General features: G+C 31.6%; 1 protein-coding gene across 1 annotated transcript; it reads left to right on the plus strand.

The window, feature by feature from the left end:
* The first annotated feature begins 13,269 nt into the window (after positions 1 to 13,269).
* Positions 13,270 to 19,577, plus strand: LOC107781071 (putative LRR receptor-like serine/threonine-protein kinase At2g23950). The gene is made up of 11 exons (XM_016601704.2): positions 13,270 to 13,512; positions 13,619 to 13,751; positions 14,257 to 14,328; positions 14,430 to 14,573; positions 15,313 to 15,384; positions 15,600 to 15,659; positions 15,898 to 15,995; positions 16,081 to 16,215; positions 16,304 to 16,648; positions 17,580 to 17,959; positions 18,747 to 19,577. The coding sequence occupies exons 1-11, from the start codon at positions 13,431 to 13,433 to the stop codon at positions 19,095 to 19,097; spliced, it is 1,872 nt and encodes a 623-aa protein (XP_016457190.1). The 5' UTR covers positions 13,270 to 13,430; the 3' UTR covers positions 19,098 to 19,577.
* Positions 19,578 to 20,145: the final 568 nt, after the last annotated feature.

Here is a 20,145-nt window from a genome sequence, read left to right on the forward strand (position 1 = left end):
ACTTATCTCTACTTGGTCCGTTCAATACATAAAAAATGTACTAGCACAAGAAGTCGTAATTAAACCATTCCCATAATCAAGATAAATTATATTTAATCTTGTGCTACAATCATTCATGATGGTTTGTCCAATTCCATCATTAGATTGTGAACATGATCTTTATACTTATAAGAACCGATGATTTAATCTTCCGTGCATAAGCTAAACTCTATACACTAAATCATCTACTATATAAGTTAGGGCACAAACAAATATATGATCTATTTAAAACATTATTAAAATTGAATAAACAATTGTTCCATAATAAATATTATATCCAAACTAAAATCCATGGTTAATAGTATATCTTCTAACAATCTCCCACTTAGACTTTTAACCATGACAATTATTAGAATATATTATATCTAAATGCATGATTAATAGTATATGCCCTAACACGTTTAGGTTTTAACTTAATTGCAAGTCGATATACAATTTACCAATTATATACAAATTATTATAAATGAGTATCCCTTTATATTAGGAATTGAATACGTAATATTAGTTATTTTCACATCCCTTTATACTCGCTATCTCTCTCTCTCTCTTTCTCTGTTCTTTCCCCAATTTTTTTCTTCGAGTTCTCTGCTTTTTATCCTTCCATGTTGTATAGAGTATTAACGGAATTTATTAGTGGATTTCAATCGTTTTACTATAGAGTTTTAATTTAGAAAATTCATTTCATGTTGCACAATTGCTGTTCGAATTGAAATTGTTAGTCAATACATTTTGAAGATGTTTGACATTCCACCATTGACAGCTATTAAAAAGTTTTGAAACTTTGAATTCGAATTCGATTTTTCAAAAAATATTATTTGTTTGGATTGAGTATTATTGCAAACAATTTGGAATATTCATTAGAGTTTATATCTCAATTTTTAGGGTGTTTGACGAAGATTAGACTTGATTTTGGTGGATATCAGATTGAAACAACACATGACATACAATATACATACAAAATTATATTAAAGTTGTAATGTAAATTGTATTTAAGTTACATTCTATTGTAGTTATATTTTTTTTTTTATATGTTGTATGAAAGTTGAAAAATAGTTGTATAATGTATGAATCATTGTATGAAATTTGTATTTGAATTCTAAATACTATCTTTTTACATAAAATATTGATATGTATCGAAATTGTATTAAGAGAGAAAGTTTTGATTAGAATTTCAGAGAGGAAGAAGAACACACTACATACAAAATATATACAAATCATATATAAAATACATATTGTTTAAAATTTATATGAAAATTATATTTAACTTGTATGATGTTGTAGTCGTATTTAACTAGGTAAAAATGATATATAAAAATTATAGATAAATTATAAAATAAGTTGTATACTATATAGTCAATTGTATAAAATTTGTTTTTAGTTTATATATACAGAAAAACATGTTGTGTAGTCTCAAACGAGGGTAACTCCACCTTAACAGATGCTGGCATTTTCTCTTAAATCAGGAAGATAATTTCTCATATATTAAATTCTTGCCTAGAGGAGAGCATTATTCCAGGTGACATTTAGATTGACATGATACATACCTTATCTAGTATAACAAAATAAAATACCTTAGTTTTAGGGTGTAACAAAATCTCCTAACTTAAGGCACTGATAAAGGATTGTACGTGAAAAGAGGCAGTAGAGAATAGGGAAAGAAGACGGGAGAGAAAAAAGGAATAGGGTGTAATTGAATCCCCTAATTTAAGGTACTAATAATAGATTGTATACAAATTGTAAGCAAACCTTATTTAGGACGGGTAATATATAAAATTAAAATAATTTTGGTAAATAAATTTCAAATATTGTATAGGAACTAAAAAATGTCATAAATTAACTACTCAAAGAACAGCTCCCGCGTTCTCAAAACAAGATGGGCCTATATTAGGCAAGACGATGTAAATGGGCCGGGATTTATTTTTGGAAAAATGACATTGTATAGGCGCTCTTAAAATAATAGCTAAAAATATATATTTTATGTATATATATATATATATATACATTTTATATGTTATATACAATAATTATATACTTTTGCGGCTACTCAATCTAAATAGTTTATGGCGCAGGCTAGAAGTGATAATACCCCTTTATTCTTTAAGTGGATCAGGGCCCAGTAAAGTCCCCGGGCCGTTTCTGCAGAAAAGCACACAATTGGCCCATGACCGTGCAAATTAGAAGGAAGATTGAAATATAACACAATATATTAGGTTCAAGAGAAATGGGTAAAGTTTATAATTCAGAATTTACGTTAAGTTTATTTTGCAAAAAAATATATTGTAAAATACTATGACAAGTATATACAAACCTATCATCTAGGAAGAAATTAGAAGCATTATCATTGACCAAAGTACGAGAAATAATCACAAAGCAAAATAAAGGGAATTAATAGCCTAAACCACTTGAGTGAGAACAAAAGGAAACGAAATTTTCAGATTTGTTGGTTTTTCTTTTCTTTTTTCTCCCCATCTAAATTCTTGATTCTTTTATAACCATGACATTCGGGCCAACTTGCGTGTACTTTCACTAATTTTAATATTTGCTACCTCCCATTAGAAGGGGAGTCTTGGAGCAACTTGTAAAGTAGTTTCGGTGTGATTATAAGTCACGGGTTCGAGCTGTGAAAGCAACCATTAATATTTACATTAGGGTAGGTTGTCTACATCACATCCATTAAGATGTGGTTCTTAGCGAGATACTTTGTACATCGAATTATCCCTTTTACCTGCTACCTCCTACCAGTACAGGAACCGACTAATACTATACACCTAGACTTTAATAGGTAGGAAAAAATTACGTAGTGTTTGTGACTCCGCTAAAAGTTGAACATGATACCAGCATAGGAATCGACTAACTCTGTACACCTAGACTTGAATAGGTGATGAGAAAAAATTACGTAGTCTTTGTTTTTCCGCTAAAGGTTGAACATTAAACCTCATTATTCTCAAATCACTTCGTTGACCATAAGGCCACGTCCTTCGGTGCAAAAGTAAATTTGGTTGGAACATTTTCACTCTTTTTTTTTATTATAAAAACCAGACTAAGAAACAAGAAACAAGTGCTGAGATAAAATTTCTTGTTTGACAATTTCACAAAGCAAACATGATGTTTTCATATGTAAAAATCAAAATTATTAGAACATTAGCTTGAACAAACAAATATGCTTAGAAAAAATAAATAAGTTAATATATGACACTAAAACATTAAATTAAAACAATCATGACACCGGTTGGATTAATATATGACTAACAACACAATCTCATAATTTTGAATTTATCAACTTCCTTTTTCATCATTGAAGAACAATACATGCATTTACGTAATCTATTAAATACTAATTGGTTTTTGTCTTTGGCAATAAGTAATGATACTTAACAACTTGTTTTGATAGTTGTTACCTATCGTATTGTATCGTATTGTTACTTTAAATACAATGTTTGTTTTGATTATTATTTTAATTTTATTGTATTGTATCGTTAAATCCATCGTTATGAAACGACGGATTTGGTGTGGTAGCGTCGTTTCTTTACTTTTTTTTCTCTCATCTTGCCCTTCTTTATTATTAAATAATCATATTTTATTCTTTATCCTACTTTTTATATAATAATTCTACTCCGTATCCTATTTTTTCTTAGTAATGTTACAAGTTTATTCTTCATATTGTTAGTGCGTGACATCATGACACGACGGCAAACGATACAATCTATCTAAATGTTGTATTTATCAAGCAATACAATACAATACAATACAATACAATATGATACATTATGAAACGACATGTAACAACAATCCAAACAAGCCGTAAGCCTCGTTGTAAAATTGGGCTTTGGCAAACATAAGATTAAGTTCACTACCTACTATCATCAATTTAAAGGGGGAAAAATCTTTATAATTTAATTTAAAAAAAAAACTTGATTGTTTTTTTCCTCGATAAACCTCGGAGAAACTATGAAGTGAAAAGGATGATGGAGTTGTATCATTTTGATACATTTTTGTAGAAATTTATAGACCGTTTGAAAAATATTGTAAAGTAAACATCAATTTGGCATATGGAGTAAAATCTTAAAACTCCGCCATTTCAAATCTAAACTTGTGTACTTGTTGAATTATATCGATATGCACAAAATCATGTGTACGCTATTACTATATACATAGCGAAAACTTCACCTCTTATTATTCCTTATCCCTAAAGAGCTAATTTTCCTAATACACATAATTAGGTTGCTGGATTTTTCTTAAATCAAATTCTTAGTAGCCATACCGAAAATGAACTAATACCAATAGAGGAGTTATATGCGAGCAAGAAAACCCTATGGCTAAGACGACTCCCAATGTGAAGGGAGAGAGGGAGGCAAAAGTAAAGTAAAAATACCATAATATTCGATTTTATTTCTCAATATTTTTTGTCACTTGTACTTTGGAAAAATATCAAAATTACTCTTAACCTCGTAGAACTCCATCTAGAATTTCTCTTTTTCTTTTCTTTCTTTTCTTTTCCCTTCTTTTTCAAGTGGGGAGTTAGCACATTCTCTTTTTGCCAAAGGTAAGGAAAAGGCAATTTGCATAGTGTCTTTTATATTCTTCTCCGAAAACAAGAAAAAGTAAAAAAGTTAAAAAGACAACACTTTGCTACAAAATACAATATTTATGAAAAATAAATTCTAAAAAGCAATTGATAATTGTTAAAGGATATGTATTAAAAAAAGGTGGGGGCAAACTGCAAAGGACTGAAAATGTGAAGGCACGGGTGAATACCTTTTTCTTTTTCACCACTATTCCCAATTAACTTTTTGGCTTTATATTTTGGCCCCTTTAATTTTTTAAAGTTTATTATATTTCAAAGTGGCTCCTCATATTTTGGACTATTGATAAAGCAAACATCCAACGTGGAAGAATCAATTCTTATTCATGTACTAGTAGAATAGAAGGAGAAGAAGAATAAACGAATTCCAACAAAGATTTGGATTATTGGCAATTCCCATAACTATTGTTATTTTATTTGTGTGCTTTTGCAAAGTTTATGGTAGTAATTTATTCTTTACACACACTTTTCAATAAAAGCTTTGGGTTTTAGAAATGTAAAAAAAGTCACTCACTAGCTCACTTATTATTATTATTATTATTATTATTATTATTTTCAATTCTCATTGTTCAATTTTTATATTCTCCAATGATGACCAAATGGGCTTAGAGTGGGAGTATTTTCTAATAACTTTTATACACATAAGTTCTTTTAGATAAATTTTTCAATTTAATTAATATAGTTATAAGTTCATGGGAGGCTATCATACTTGTTCAAATCTATTTGGTTGTTTGGGAGGGTAGCTATTAGAAGAATGATTGGAATAAGATGAATAAATATCATATTAATTTTTTACTTTTATTTGTTAGATAAACACAATTTCCTTCATCGTTATTGAAATATAGGTCCTCAACTAGCGCCAAAACACTCTTTCTTTTTTTTTTTTCCGAAAGAAAGGTGAGATCCAGACAAAATTGATAAAAGAATAAAACGATTATTGATTGATCTAACTTGTCTATATAATTTTCTTGTTCACTTCCTATTGTTGAGACGAATGCGACCACACCCGGTGAACTATCGCATCAGAAAAATGACTTTCTAGCCGGATTCTTCCTGCGTATCGGATGAAACTTTATGAAGAATTATTTATAGTGTCAGATATTATGAAATTTCTGAATAATAAAAAAATCTTAAGAAAAAAATGGAGCAGAGGGAATTAAAACTTGTTTGTAAATTTGATTTTTATCCTTTGTATTTAGAGGATAATCGAAGGACAAATCATTCACCACCTAAAAGATTTATTAAAGTTAATTACTGTGCTGAAAACTACGACACGAGTGACTAGCTATAAACAAAATAAAACCTAATTAATGTAATTACATTTTGAACTTCACATGAAACTCCATTTGATATTGTGAATCATATTAAGTTAGTTTTTTTTAAGTTTAAATTTATATATCATTCATCATTTATTTTACTATTAATATCTGATTTTACTCATATTCTGGAAATTTATACGGCATGAATCAAAATTAGTCATATCATTGAGTTGATGTTGTATATAACAATCTGACCTTATCATTGGGAAAACAAAAAACAAAAATAAATAAGATATATTGTATTGAACATGAGAGCTTGAGAATACATAAAGAGTTATTTACTAATAGGTGAAGTCAAAGGATATAACCATCAAAGGATGAATAATATTTCTTTGCTATTAACTAGAGGTTTCGGGATCGAGCTTCAGGAATGAAAAATATTTAATAGGAAGCGTTTTCTCTTTTAGTAAGTTTTACGCGGCGCGATTCGAATTAATTAAGGTTTCAATACAATTACGAACACCGAATGAGAAAATATATAGTAATTACTACGAGAGGGAAGGAAATATTAAAATATAGTAATTATTCTAATTGAAGAATTAAGGAATATTGATACTATCTTTATGTACTAAAATGGTGACAGAACATACCTTTGAGCCACCACTTTACCTACTTTGTGACTTTAGGGAAACCAAAGAGATGGTTTAATTTTATCATGCTCTAATTGTTGGATTTTGATTGGTTTCTTTAGATATATTCTTGTCCATTTAGTTTTTCATCACCTTATTATATTCAAGTCAATATTCTAAAGTTCCAAACTTCCACCCTCAATAAAAAAAGCATTATTCTATGAAGGATCATTCCTCTCCCACCATCCTAATATACAACAACAATAATATATATATACCCGTTATAATCCCATATAGGGGTGTCAGTGTCAAACTGGCGGATCGGATCGGGTATAGGGCGTGTCGAAACGGGTAATGAAAAAACGGATAAATTATTCGACTGATCCATATTTGATACAGATAAAAAAGGGGTTAACCGGCGGATAATATGGGTAACCATATTATTCATGACTTCATGAATATGATCACTTATGGAAGAATTTCTAGTCTTCCAAACTTGAGGAACCTCCAATTTGAGGCTTTACAAATGTAAAAGTTAAATTCATTGGTTATCCATTTTCTAAATGGATAATATGATTTTTATCCATATTTGATCCGTTTTTAAATAGTTCATTATCAAACCCATTTTTAATGAATAATATGGGTGGTTAACTATTTTTTTCTTTTAACCATGTTGCCACCCCTAATCTCACATATGATTTTTAGGGAGGGTAGTGTATATACAGCCTTGCCCCTACCTTATGTAGTCAGATATGTTGTTTTCGATAGACCCTCGGCTAAAAAAAAAACATGCATAATCAGTTACAACATAATCCCACCACCCTAATATATATACAACATGCAAAAGTTTAGTGTTCTATTTGCCATTCTAAAAACTTTTCAAGGGAACAAGGTGTATCAATAGATTTTTATTAATACAAGATGATATGAGTTCGAGTCAACACTTATTTTTTGGTTTATGCATTCGCTATTCGAAAAATATTAGCTCGACAGCATTGATTATGGCCAACTAAAGAGGAAACGCTCCTTATCATGGGTTTATCCAATCCTAGGATACAAATTTGAGACATTTGATTAAGATGAAGAAATCTATCTATTTCACAATGAAGGAAATTAATCTACCAATTACCTAAGATATTTGGAATTAGTCATCTTTGGTTGGGCAAGCATTTAAATAGAAGGAAATTAATCCACCAATTACAAAAAAAATATATATAGAGAGAGAGGAGAATATTAAATTTAAAAGGTTCCTTTTTTAGTTTATTTAATTCTAAAACATTTTTTGGGATAGGAAAGGCAGCCCTTAATATAGTCAGAATGGATTGGAAAGGACATTTTGGTGAGAATCGAATGTGATATCGCCATTTTAAAAACTACCAACAAAAAATGATTCTCTGAAAACTTGAACAATATTTGTGAGTGTCAGACTACATGAATTTTAAAGGGATTTTCTAGTTTTATTATGATTACATATAGAACAACCAATTCTTACAAAACTAATATGATTACATATAGAACAACCAATTCTTACAAAACTAAGAACGATTATGGTAGAACGATAAGTACTTCTTCCTATTTAATCGGAAGTTTTGGGTTTGAATTTTGAGTATGAAGTCGTATTTGTTAGAGAACGGGGTACCCCAATATGAAACTTTTTGGGACGAATTTAAATTTAGTCAAACCCCAATACGAATGCAGAACACACACCAAATAAGAAAAAAAAAATCTAAAAGGAGAAAAAAAAGGAGTGGTGGATAAAGAATATATAGTTGACAAATGAAAATAAGATCCTAAAATCTCCTATAAGAGTAAAGATTCTAAAACCGTGGTCCTCTTTTGAGGAATTTATTCTTTAAAGATTTGTACTCCAACAACACTTCATTATTAGTTGTACTCCCAAACATTTTCAAGAAAAAAAAAAGAAAGGAAAAACTTATTTTTCTAACCATTTGGTTCTTAAAAGTCACAAGTTCTATTAATTCGGATTCACATCGAAAATTAGTAAAGCACTTTCTACCGACATGTTTTCTATTTCTTGGGGCTCGAAGCTAAGTCCTCTTGCTAGGGTTTTGCATACCCGAGCAGTGGCGGACCCAGAATTTTACACAAGCAGGTTCAAAAAAAATAATACAGCGATAGACATTAATATAAGCAGTGTTGTATGACAAACATATAAGGTTTGATCACTTTTTTTTTCTCAAAAAAAATCTCAAAATAAACTCATTTTAAAGTCGTGCTCTATAATTTTAACAAAGTTAAAAATATTTTTAAAAAGATACAAAAGTTATATGTTTCTATTTTTAGCAATTTATCTATTTAATTTAACAAATTTTACTTCAAGAAATAAAGTTTAAAAATAGTACTAGTTCTAAGATATTCGTATAAAATCAAGATTTTTTCTTGTTATTATGTTAGAGGTTGTTAATTCTAAACAAAAGAGAATAACATTTTTACTAAATACTAAAATAATTCCAATAATTTGCGAAAAGGAGTTATATATCAAATCCGAAATTTTAGTATAACAAATAGTCATTTCAACATAGACTAAAATTAAATTAAACTAACAAATACATAATTTGAATAAATATCATTAAAATTTGAATCAAAATTCATGTTGTAGATAGGTTTAATTTTTTAAAGCAAACTAAACTATAGAATAATTATTATTGATTTTAAAATAAAGTAAAATAGAAAATAAAATAAACTATAGAAGGGACCAAGTGTCTTTGCCTTATGGTAGTACGTGAAACTCCTTCCCCTAAAGATATATTGGACCAAACGCCGAATGGATTCGAACTCACTCCTCAGTACCATCCATACATTTTGAAACCAAAAGTGTACGGCTGCTTATCGAGCGGATTGGGCGGTTAATTACTCTTAACGGTTTGGCTTAACGGTTATCGGCTTTTAAATGTATTAATCCGCTAGCCACCCGATAAGATATCGGGCAGATTGATATCGATTTAGCTCTTATCGAGCGGTTTATCGGCCTAATTCAATCTATATTGCGTGCACCAATTGTTTGCTGACCGCCTAGCATACAAATTCAGAATAGAAAATTACAAATTGAGTCCAGACATACATGTCTGTTAACGCCTACATAAGACTGATGTAGTGTGTCATGTGTTGTAGAGTGAAAAAAGATATGGCACAACACTGTTGTTCTTCTATTAAACATAGACAACATGCATTAGTTTAAAAAAATAAAAGCAGAGGTGAACCATAGACAGCCGCTTAAACAATCTTGTTGTAGGGTGGGAGAATAAGCTAAGCTAAGCCAAGCCTGGGATCTTCTGATGCATAGTACGCAAGGGTTCTGATTATTTGGGAATTAGGCGTTAGAACTTAGAGATAGAGTACTGGAAGAAGTGGAAAAAATTTCAATCCGTTCCCCGTCCGTTAAACCGTTAACTCAATACTAATAAGCCATTAAGTTTCGATTTCGGTTTGGTTTCAGTTTCGGTTCGATTTTGAACACCCCTACGCTAGACCAACTCAACAGACAACGTAATTTGTGACAAGTGGGTTCAAGTTATCATTTATATAAAAAAAAATAATTTGTTATAAATACAATTTATCTTTATATACAATACAATTTTTCAACGAAGCGAATTCAACAAAGCGGATTCAACTGAACCCGTTTGATCCTTCTTGGGTCCGCCCCTGATCACGAGTTTACGAATATTCCCACAAAATATGATCAACTCTAGTTGAGGACGAACGTTCTTTGTACAAATCTTCTTTTAAAAAATAAAAATAAAAAACTTTAGCTTGTGGCTAAAAGTTAATTCAAAAGGGACAAAAAAGATGGAATTTTATCAAATGGGAATAGTTAGCATGTTGTTGAGTTTTCGGATTATTCTGATCGGTATAATTAGATTGTAATTTTTTATTTGTTCCAGAAAGAAGTATTATTTGCTTTTTAGTGCATTAAAAAAAATTTAAATTTAATTTAAAAATCATTTAACGTGAACTTTTAATTATAATCTCAATGACATGCTTTTATTGTCATATATATATATATACACACACGGTTAAACATGGCATACAAGTAACTAGTGTGTGTCTGTGTGTGTGTGTGTGTGTGTTATTCTTAACTTGATGGTAAAAGTGTTAGGTAAATTTTTTTCCTCCTCTCTTTTTAATAGTTTCAAAACTTATGAGTAAAGTAACAAAAAAATGATGAATAAAAATGATAATGACAAGTGATTAATGACTTCAATTATAACCTGCTTTCCAACTGATGAACTGAGCTTCATTAATTGAAGAAGCAATGTGTTTTACGTGTGAAATGAGGTTTACACAATAATTTTCTGCTTTAAACACACAATTTGCATGGCTTTCCTAGTTATGGACGGCGAATTTTAGATTTTAAATTTATGAGTTCTGAATCCTCAATAACATAGTTATTGGATTTTGTATAATATAAATTTAATACATTTTCAATGTAACAATATTTTAGTTAAAACTATTGAATTTTGCCGAATCCCTAATTAGAACTTCAGCTCCAAATTTACAACGACAAAAGAACAACAAAACCTAAAGCCAAGATTTCATAAATAGAACTCAACAAATTAACACTAGAAAGGAAAAAAGAAGATAAAACTCGTGTTTTTTTTCATTTTACATGACATGATTGCTTTGGACTTTGTCTTAAATATTAAGCTTATTCTAATAAGCTATTAAAATAAATTTTGTAATGATTTCTTTCGAAATTAATTATTTCCCCACCCTTTTTTTTTTGGCTAATTATTTTCCCACCTCAATAAGTTAAAGTTCCTACTTGGCTACTACTACCTTCTTGGTGGATAATATTTTTTTATTTCTTCGTTTAAAATCAGGATTGTTTTATGATTATAACTCGGATTATAATCTAAGGGGTCGTTTGGTATGAGGTATAAGAAGGTATAGTATTGGTATAAAAATTTAATATCACCTTAATAATTTATTTGGTTAGCAAACCTGGTATAAGTTATCCCAGAATTAAAATTAGTATCGGGGTAACTTATACCTTATAGAGGGTGGGGTAATTAGTGCCAAGATAACTTATACCTTCTTCCTAAAAATTATACAATTGTCATTTTTAATACAATATACCAAACAATGGATAAAAACTAATCCCAGCATAATTAATCTCAGCATAACTTATCCCGTCATAAGCCGTATTCAAACCAAACGACCCCTAAATAATTAATTTATTCATCTTTTATCTGAGATATTACCAAGATTTTAGTATATAAAAAAATACGAATTTTAGTTTATACTTACGGCCAAACACGAAATACATTTAATTTCAAAATTTATATCGGAATAATTCACTTAATCCAATGAACCAAACGGCCTCTGAGTGGACAAATACCGACTAACTATTCTATAGTGCAAATAATTCCAATGAGGCAGTAACCGAATATTACTTCAAAGAGGAAAAAGTGATAAAATTTCTAGAAAAGGGAGAATATTTCTAATTTTGTAATACTCATTTATATGATTGAAAGATACAAGAAACTAAACCTAATAATCCCTAATAATCAATATACAACCAAATCTATGTAAATAAAGTCTTTGGACACCTAACACTGACATGGCTATTCCTTTTATTACCTTTTATTTCACCCAAAATTCAAAATTATAAAAAAGGAAAAAAAAGAAAAAAGAAAATAAAACTTTTACTACTTAACATTTGGAAATGGATCATAGCCTTAATAATTACTCCCTATATTGTCAAGTCTTATCTTAGTAGGCTATCAGAAAGAACAAAATGCACATAGACTAGTATTTTCAGAACCAAAACAATGTGTTTTCTGCTTTTTCTACAATATCACACATTTTTTTCATTCCTTTCTCCCTTTTTCTTGCTATAAACTAGTAAAAATATGTTATTTTTTATTAATTGTAGTGAGATGAATTAAATCCTTTAATTATATATATAAAAAATCCTATAGCTAGCATTTTTATTTTTACAATAATAATAATAAAAAATTCAGTGAAATCTCACAAAGTGAGATTTAGAGAAGCTGTTTTCTATATACCTTCGGTTCAAGAAGCGTTTTCACTTTTAATAGATCTTATGCCGTGCACATTTATATTAATTAAGCCCAAAGCAAGTACTAAACATTTTAAAAAGAAGAAGAGTAAATATAAAATTGGCTAATCAGCTAAAACTAACTACATCCGTTAGCCAAAAAACATAGAGTATAAAATATACTTATGTGTATTATATATATGTATATACTGCTTGTTTATTTCTGCACCTTTTTTTGTTTTCCCTGAGCCAAAATTCTTCGAAAATAACATCTTTATTTTCACAAGGTAGGAATAATATCTGCTTACACATTATTCTCCTCAAACCTAATTTATGACATTACACTGAGTTTGTTATTATTATTATTGATATATATAAAATTATATATTTTATAAGTTATTATTTTTGAGTACGACTAGAAATATAGTATATTTCTAAAAGAAAAACAATTGTTTTTTTAAGAGAGAGAGGGGGGTGCACTGTGTGTGTGTGTGTGTTTCCAGTAACAATATATTGCTGTCGCTCTCAAATTCTGAGCTTCAAACCAGCTCTTCTCTGAGTCCTCTCTCTGCCACTGCAGACTTCTCGTATCATATCATCTCCACCTGATTCGCTTAGTACAAAAACTAGGAAAATCAAATATCCAAAAAATAATTATAAAAAAATACTCCAATAGATAAAGCAAAAAAAAAAGTGTATTTGGTACAAATACCAACAAAATAGACAGACATATAAAGAAGCTTTCTTTTCTTCCTTCTCATGTTCTGCACTACTCTTTTTCTCTCTTTCTTTAGCTTTCCTTACTTTTTTATTTTTGACTGAAAAAAAAAACAAATTAAAATCTTTTTTTATGGGTTTTGCTTAATATATTTGTTGGAACATTTCACTTTCTTGCTATTATGGCTACTATGTTTTTAGTTCTCTCTTTGCTTCTGTTTTCTGCTACTGTTTCTTTCTCTTATGAAGCTCGAAATCATGAAGGTAAAAAATAAGAAAAAAGAATAAACCCCATTTATTATTTTTCCATATTTTGTAAGAAAAATACTTTTTTTTTGGCTCATTATTTGTTTTGTTTTTGTTGGTGTAGTGGAAGCTTTAATTGCTATAAGGAGAAGTTTAAATGACCCAAATGGAGCTTTAAGTAATTGGGATGAAGATTCTGTTGATCCTTGTAGTTGGGCTATGATCACTTGCTCTTCTGGAAATCTTGTCACTGCACTGTATGCTATTGTCTTTTCTTTTATATAATTTTTATGGTGTTTCGGTTTTCTGATGGCATTACTTAGTGTTGTCTTATATTTTCGCTTGGTTTTACCATTGGAAATCTTGTCACTGCATTGTATGGTTTCTGTTGACTCTCTGCCGTGTACACACTGCTTTCCTCGTACCCATTACACTGGATTTGTTGTTATATAATAATTTTTACGGTGTTTCGGTTTTCTAATTGCATTACTTAGTGTTAGTTTTATATTTTCGCTTCGTTTTTCCGATTAGTTTGCTCGTTGTTGGCCCTTCCTTTTATTTTTATTGAGACAAGGCCCAAGGGTCTACCAGAAACAAATTCTCCGCCTTGGTAAGGTCTATACTGGTACATACTACCTTCCTACGCACTCAGTTGTGGGATTACACTGGGTTTGTTGTTGTAGTTAGTAAATAATTTTTATGATATATCATGATTTTTTTAGTCAAGATATTATTTTTTTACTGTTATTTTTTACTGTGCAGAGGAGCACCAAGTCAAGGTTTATCTGGGGTTTTATCTGGGATGATATCAAACCTTACAAACCTTAAACAAGTGTAAGAGACAACATTCATTTGTTGTACAAGAATTTAAATATTAATGACCCCATTTTGGTTAATTTTTTAAGTTTTTGATAATTGTGTTTTTAATTTTGTAGTTTACTGCAAAACAACAATATTTCTGGGCATATTCCAAAGGAGTTAGGGAAACTGCCCAATCTTCAAACATTGGATCTGTCTAATAACCATTTCTCTGGTCATGTGCCTGAATCTTTGGGTCTACTAAACAGTCTTCAATATCTGTAAGTAAGAGATATTCATTATTTTAGTTTCTGTGTGATTATTAAGAATTTTTTATCTCTAGTGCTAAGAGCGTAGCTTGTGATATGTGGGGTAGGCGCACATCAAAAAAAGGGTAAAGGGGCGGGACCCATTTTCTATCGAGTTTCGAACTGTGAGCTATATGATGTGTGGGTTAGGCGCACATAAAGTGACGGGGCCATTATCTATCGAGTTCCGAACTGTGTGCTATGTGGTGTGTGGGTTAGGTGCATATCAAAGAAGGGTAAAGGGGCAGGGCCCATTATCTATCTAAGCTTCAAACTGTGTGTTATGTGATGTGTGGGTTAGGCGCATATCAAAGAAGGGTAAAGGGGCGAAACCCATTATCTATCTGAGTTTCTAATTGTGCGTTATGTGGTGTGTCGGATAGGTGCACATCAAAGAAGGGTAAAGGGGCGGGGCCCGTTATCTATTGAGTTTTGAACTTTGCGCTATGTGATGTGAGGGTTAGGCGCACATCAAAGAAGGGTAAAGGGGTGGGCCCGCTATACACCGAGTTTCGTACCGTGCACCAAGCCACGCCACTGCCTCTCGGGGATTTCTTGGTTATGAAAAAATTAAGAATTTATTCTTTTTTTTAAAAGTACCCTTTTCCTTTAGTTTATGGTTTGGTATGTTGACTATGTTTAAGTGTTATCCTTTTCTTTGACTATGTTTTTGTTTTTCTTGTTGTGTTGTTTTTGTCATTTAATGGAGTAGGAGGTTGAACAACAATAGCTTGTCTGGTGCTATTCCTCTTTCTTTAGCAAGGGTCCCTCAGCTTGCTTTCTTGTAAGTATAATTCTTCTCTGTTTGTGATTTGTTTTATTCTTGTCTGAATGTCCTGAGAATTGAGACACACAATCTTCACTGCAATTATCTAGTCACTTTCTTGAATCAGCCTTATGTAAATGTTTGTTGTTAAAAGGAAATGAATAGTGTGTTCTGTTTTTGTGAAAAGGAAATGAATAGTATGTTCTGTTTTTGTGAACTTCTTGTCATTTTAGGGACTTGTCCTTCAATAATCTGACTGGACCTATTCCTAAATTTCCTGCCAGGACTTTCAAGTATGTGTTCTTTTCCTAATTCTTCCTTATTATGTTACATTAAACATGTTTTTTTAGTTATATATTATGTACAATGAAATCATGTATTGAGCCGAGGTTCTTTTGGAAACAACCTGATCTCTACCTTCACAAGGTAGGGGTAAGGACTGCGTGCATACTACCCTCCCTAGACCCCACTTGTGGGAATATACTTGGTATGTTCTAATTGTGATTTTCTTTATCGTTAATGTTTTTGTAGTGTTGTTGGTAACCCTCTGATTTGTGGAAATCACTCGACTGAGACTTGCTTTGGATCGGTCAACCCGATGCCACTTTCATTGTCTATTGATTCCACTGGTAAAGTTCAGAAAATTTTCTTGTTGTAGAATGTTTAAACATAACTACAATTTAACCCTCTTAAATTGCTTCCCACTGTAACCAGATAAACGCAGCTCGAAAAGACTAGCTGTTGCACTGGGACTTAGCATCAGCTTTGTCTCTCTTTTCCTCATAGGCTTTGGATTCATATTTTGGAAAAGGAATCAGAACAGGAAACAGTCAATTCTTAACATTAATGGTGAGTCATCTCAAAATTATTCCGTCCGACAACATTTGTCTATTTGACGACGGTTATAAGATATTTAGGCTTCATCTTTTTATTCCAGATCTGCAAGAGGAGGATTTAGTTAGACTAGGAAATCTCAGAAGCTTCACATTTAAAGAACTTCAACGTGCAACGAACAATTTCAGCTCCAAGAACATTCTTGGTGCGGGTGGATTTGGCAATGTTTACCGGGGAAAGCTAGGGGATGGCTCGTTCGTGGCAGTGAAACGACTGAAAGATATTAGTGGAACTGCCGGAGAATCACAGTTCCGGACAGAATTGGAGCTAATTAGCTTGGCAGTACATAGAAATCTGCTCAGGTTAATTGGTTACTGTGCTACATCAAACGAGAGACTCCTCGTATATCCTTACATGTCTAATGGCAGTGTGGCATCAAGACTTAGAGGTAAATTTTGCAACAAACCACACTGTTTTTATGGGGTCGTAACATTTCAAATTCTAGTTTCTAACCAATTTGGCTGCAATTTGTCGGCACGCCTAATTGCTTAAAATATGCTCTTGAAGATTCTATGTATGATTTTATCTAAAGTTTTTGGGAGGGAGATAGCAATTCCAACATGCTTCTAATGGCTAAAAGACATAATGCAATTATAAGAAGACACGTGATATGCCCCCACTTTCTATTTGAATATGATGTGGCCAAACTCTTATAATGACTCTTTCAAGTAATAGGAATACATGTTTGTAAGTCATGACTAACTTTCACTTGCAAGAATCTAAAATAGCAAAGACGAGTATATTCGACATGTCTCTCCATCAATTAGGCATTTTCATTATTCTCTCTGTGTGTGAGTGCGTGGTTTCTTGGCCCAAGATTGAGAATTGGAATTGCATCCCATTTCGCGCACAAGCAATTTTATTAGTACGGCGGTGAGTTGAGGAATTAGAACTCCTCAGGAAACATTCTAATGATATATGGGGCCTTTTTAGCATCCACTAAGCTACAGAAGCATTTTATTTAATGAAATTCTTGGTTCGTTGGTTCAAATGTAACTCTACGACACTTTGTGCTGTATGAGTTATCTTAGACTTGTGTATTGCACTAGGCTCGTATCCATTTATCACATTTCTGAAAAAAATTAGATGACCTGCTCAATTAGGAAGAAAATATTTTCTCGCAAATGGGATTTCAGTATTTCGAGTCTGCATTTTCTGTTAAATGTGGAGTATGCACGATTGAAGGTCCTTTATCTCGTTGTATAAAGGAGGTAGGAGGGAATAAAGCTCTGTTTCTAGAAGTCAATCTTACAATTTTAGACGTAAAAATAAAAATGTATGCACTCTAAACATTCTTAATTTCTATCTTTCAATGACAGGAAAACCGGCACTAGATTGGAATACTAGGAAGAGGATTGCAATTGGAGCTGCTAGAGGTCTTCTTTATCTCCACGAACAATGTGATCCGAAGATAATCCACAGAGACGTGAAGGCAGCGAACGTTCTATTAGATGACTACTGTGAGGCTATTGTTGGGGACTTTGGCCTCGCTAAGCTTCTTGATCATGCAGATTCTCACGTTACCACAGCTGTTCGTGGCACAGTTGGTCACATTGCGCCCGAGTACCTTTCCACTGGTCAATCATCCGAGAAAACAGATGTGTTTGGATTTGGTATCCTCTTGTTAGAGCTTATAACTGGGATGAGAGCATTTGAGTTGGGAAAAACAGTAAACCAGAAAGGAGCAGTACTTGAATGGGTATGTTTTTTTCTACTTCTACCAATTATTAAAAAATTTCATATATGATCACTAAACTTTACTCACAATAATAATAAAGTTACAAAACTACTTCCTATCACACGAAAGTAACTCAACTTTACCCATTATGACAAGGAAGTCGTAAAATTATTTTTTTTTCACGTTAAAGTAACTGAATTTTACCAACTATAACAGTAAGGTCACTTTGATAGGTAAGTTTGTCGTTATGGTTGGTAAAGTTTAGTGACTTTATTATAAGGGTGGGTAAAGTTCAGTTATTTTAATAAAAAAATAATTTCATGACTTTAGTGTTATAATAGGTAAAGTTCAGTTTCTTTCATGTGACAAAAAATAGTTTTGCGACTTTACTGATATAGTGGGAAAGCACAGCGACTTTACGTGAAATTAACCTATCAGATAATGATTCCTCTTTGGTATTTAACTGCAGTCAAGTAGATGAATTAAGTTTAAATATGTCTAAGGGTAACATTCTCACTTGTTTAGTGGCTTTAGCAAGAATAGTAAGCTTTCTTGATGTGTGGTTAGTTTCATACATTCTTGATCTAGAATTCCTCGGACGACTAGTTAGAAGATTGTGGCACCACAACTTGGGTGAACTTCCATCACCAAGTGAGATGGTCGAAATTATTATTAATCACTTCGCCAGCAAAGCTGCCTGTAATGCCAACAAATCCAATATCCCCATGGCGAATTTACTGCACTTCGAGGGTTTGGTTGACACGAGAAATACTGTGCTTAGTAACAAGGGCTGCTTAACTAATTGCAGGTTAAGAAAATGCAGCAGGAGAAGAACGTTGAAGCGCTCATCGACAGAGAGCTCGAGAGCAACTACGACAGGATTGATGTAGGGGAGATGCTACAAGTGGCTATACTTTGTACTCAATACTTGCCGTCCCACCGTCCCAAGATGTCCGAGGTGGTCCGAATGCTTGAAGGCGACGGCCTTGCTGAAAAATGGGCAGCCTCTCATAACTATGATAGTAACAAAACTCAGATTAAACATTCTATGGTCCCTGGAAATGATGACAATGATCATGATCATGACCATTTGACCATGTTTGGGATGATGGATGATGACTATGACACTCATGCTATGGAGCTTTCAGGTCCAAGATAATAGCAAAATATCCAAAAGGAAAAAAAAATTAGAACAAAATAGGTACTTAATATTCTTTTTAATTATTTAGCTTAGTACCACAATCAACTGTCTGAAGTAGCATTAGGAGAAGCAAAAGAAAGTTGTTCTTTGTGTTTTTTTGTTCTTTAGGATGTAGAGGGTGTGAAAATTGGCCTTTGCTTCATTTGATACCTTTCTACGTGTTTCTGGCTATATTGTAAATAATATCTACTAGTCTTATCAAAGTATTTAACTTATATGCACTTACAGTGTATAAAAGTTAAACTCTGGCATAAATAGTCTTTTTAGTTGTTACCTTTAGGTTGTAGAGGGTGTGGAAATTGGCCTTTGCTTCATTTGATACCTTTCTAGGTGTTTTTGGCTATATTGTAAATAATAATATCTATTGGTCTTTTTTGTAGTATTTAACTTGTATGCATTGACAATGTATAAAAGTTTGACTATTGACAGTGTATAAAAGTTTAACTCTGGAGTAAATGTGTGGAAATTGGCCTTTGCTTCATTTGATACATTTCTAGGTGTTTTTGGCTATATTGTAAATAATAATATCTACTGGTCAATGTAAAAAAGTTAAACTATGGAGTAAATGGTCTTTCTAGTTGTTACCTTTAGGTTTTAGAGGGTGTGGAAATTGACCTTTGCTTCATTTGATACATTTCTAGGTGTTTTTGACTATATTGTAAATAATATCTACTAGTCTTATCAAAGTATTTACGTCTAATTAACTGATTTGATATATACACTTGTGGATTTCTTTTTTCCGTGGCGAACGAGGTCACAGATAGAAGATAAATTTTCTCCTCATGTTTATACCAAAATTAATATATATATCGAATGCATTCTCATAAGTACGTTTATTATTTAACATATCTTTGTTTAATTTTTCGTTGCGAATGTTAAATCATTTAAGTTAGCGTAAATACGTATAAGTATTTAAGTAACTCGACTATGGTAAATCAATCATTACATTACAACAACAGCTCTACAAAGATTATATCTCTTTCTTTTTTCCCCCTCTTCTTGGTTT

The sequence above is a fragment of the Nicotiana tabacum genome, chromosome 18 (assembly GCF_000715075.1).
Source record: "Nicotiana tabacum cultivar K326 chromosome 18, ASM71507v2, whole genome shotgun sequence".
Lineage (NCBI taxonomy): Eukaryota > Viridiplantae > Streptophyta > Magnoliopsida > Solanales > Solanaceae > Nicotiana > Nicotiana tabacum.

What these genes read in the sequence shown, in the direction of transcription:
- LOC107781071 (XM_016601704.2), top strand. Translation starts at nt 13,431, where the DNA reads ATGGCTACTATGTTTTTAGTTCTCTCTTTGCTTCTGTTTTCTGCTACT. An exon ending in GTCCCTCAGCTTGCTTTCTT is followed by an intron (nt 15,385 to 15,599) that starts GTAAGTATAATT and finishes TTGTCATTTTAG; the next exon opens with GGACTTGTCCTTCAATAATC. An exon ending in ATTGTCTATTGATTCCACTG is followed by an intron (nt 15,996 to 16,080) that starts GTAAAGTTCAGA and finishes CACTGTAACCAG; the next exon opens with ATAAACGCAGCTCGAAAAGA.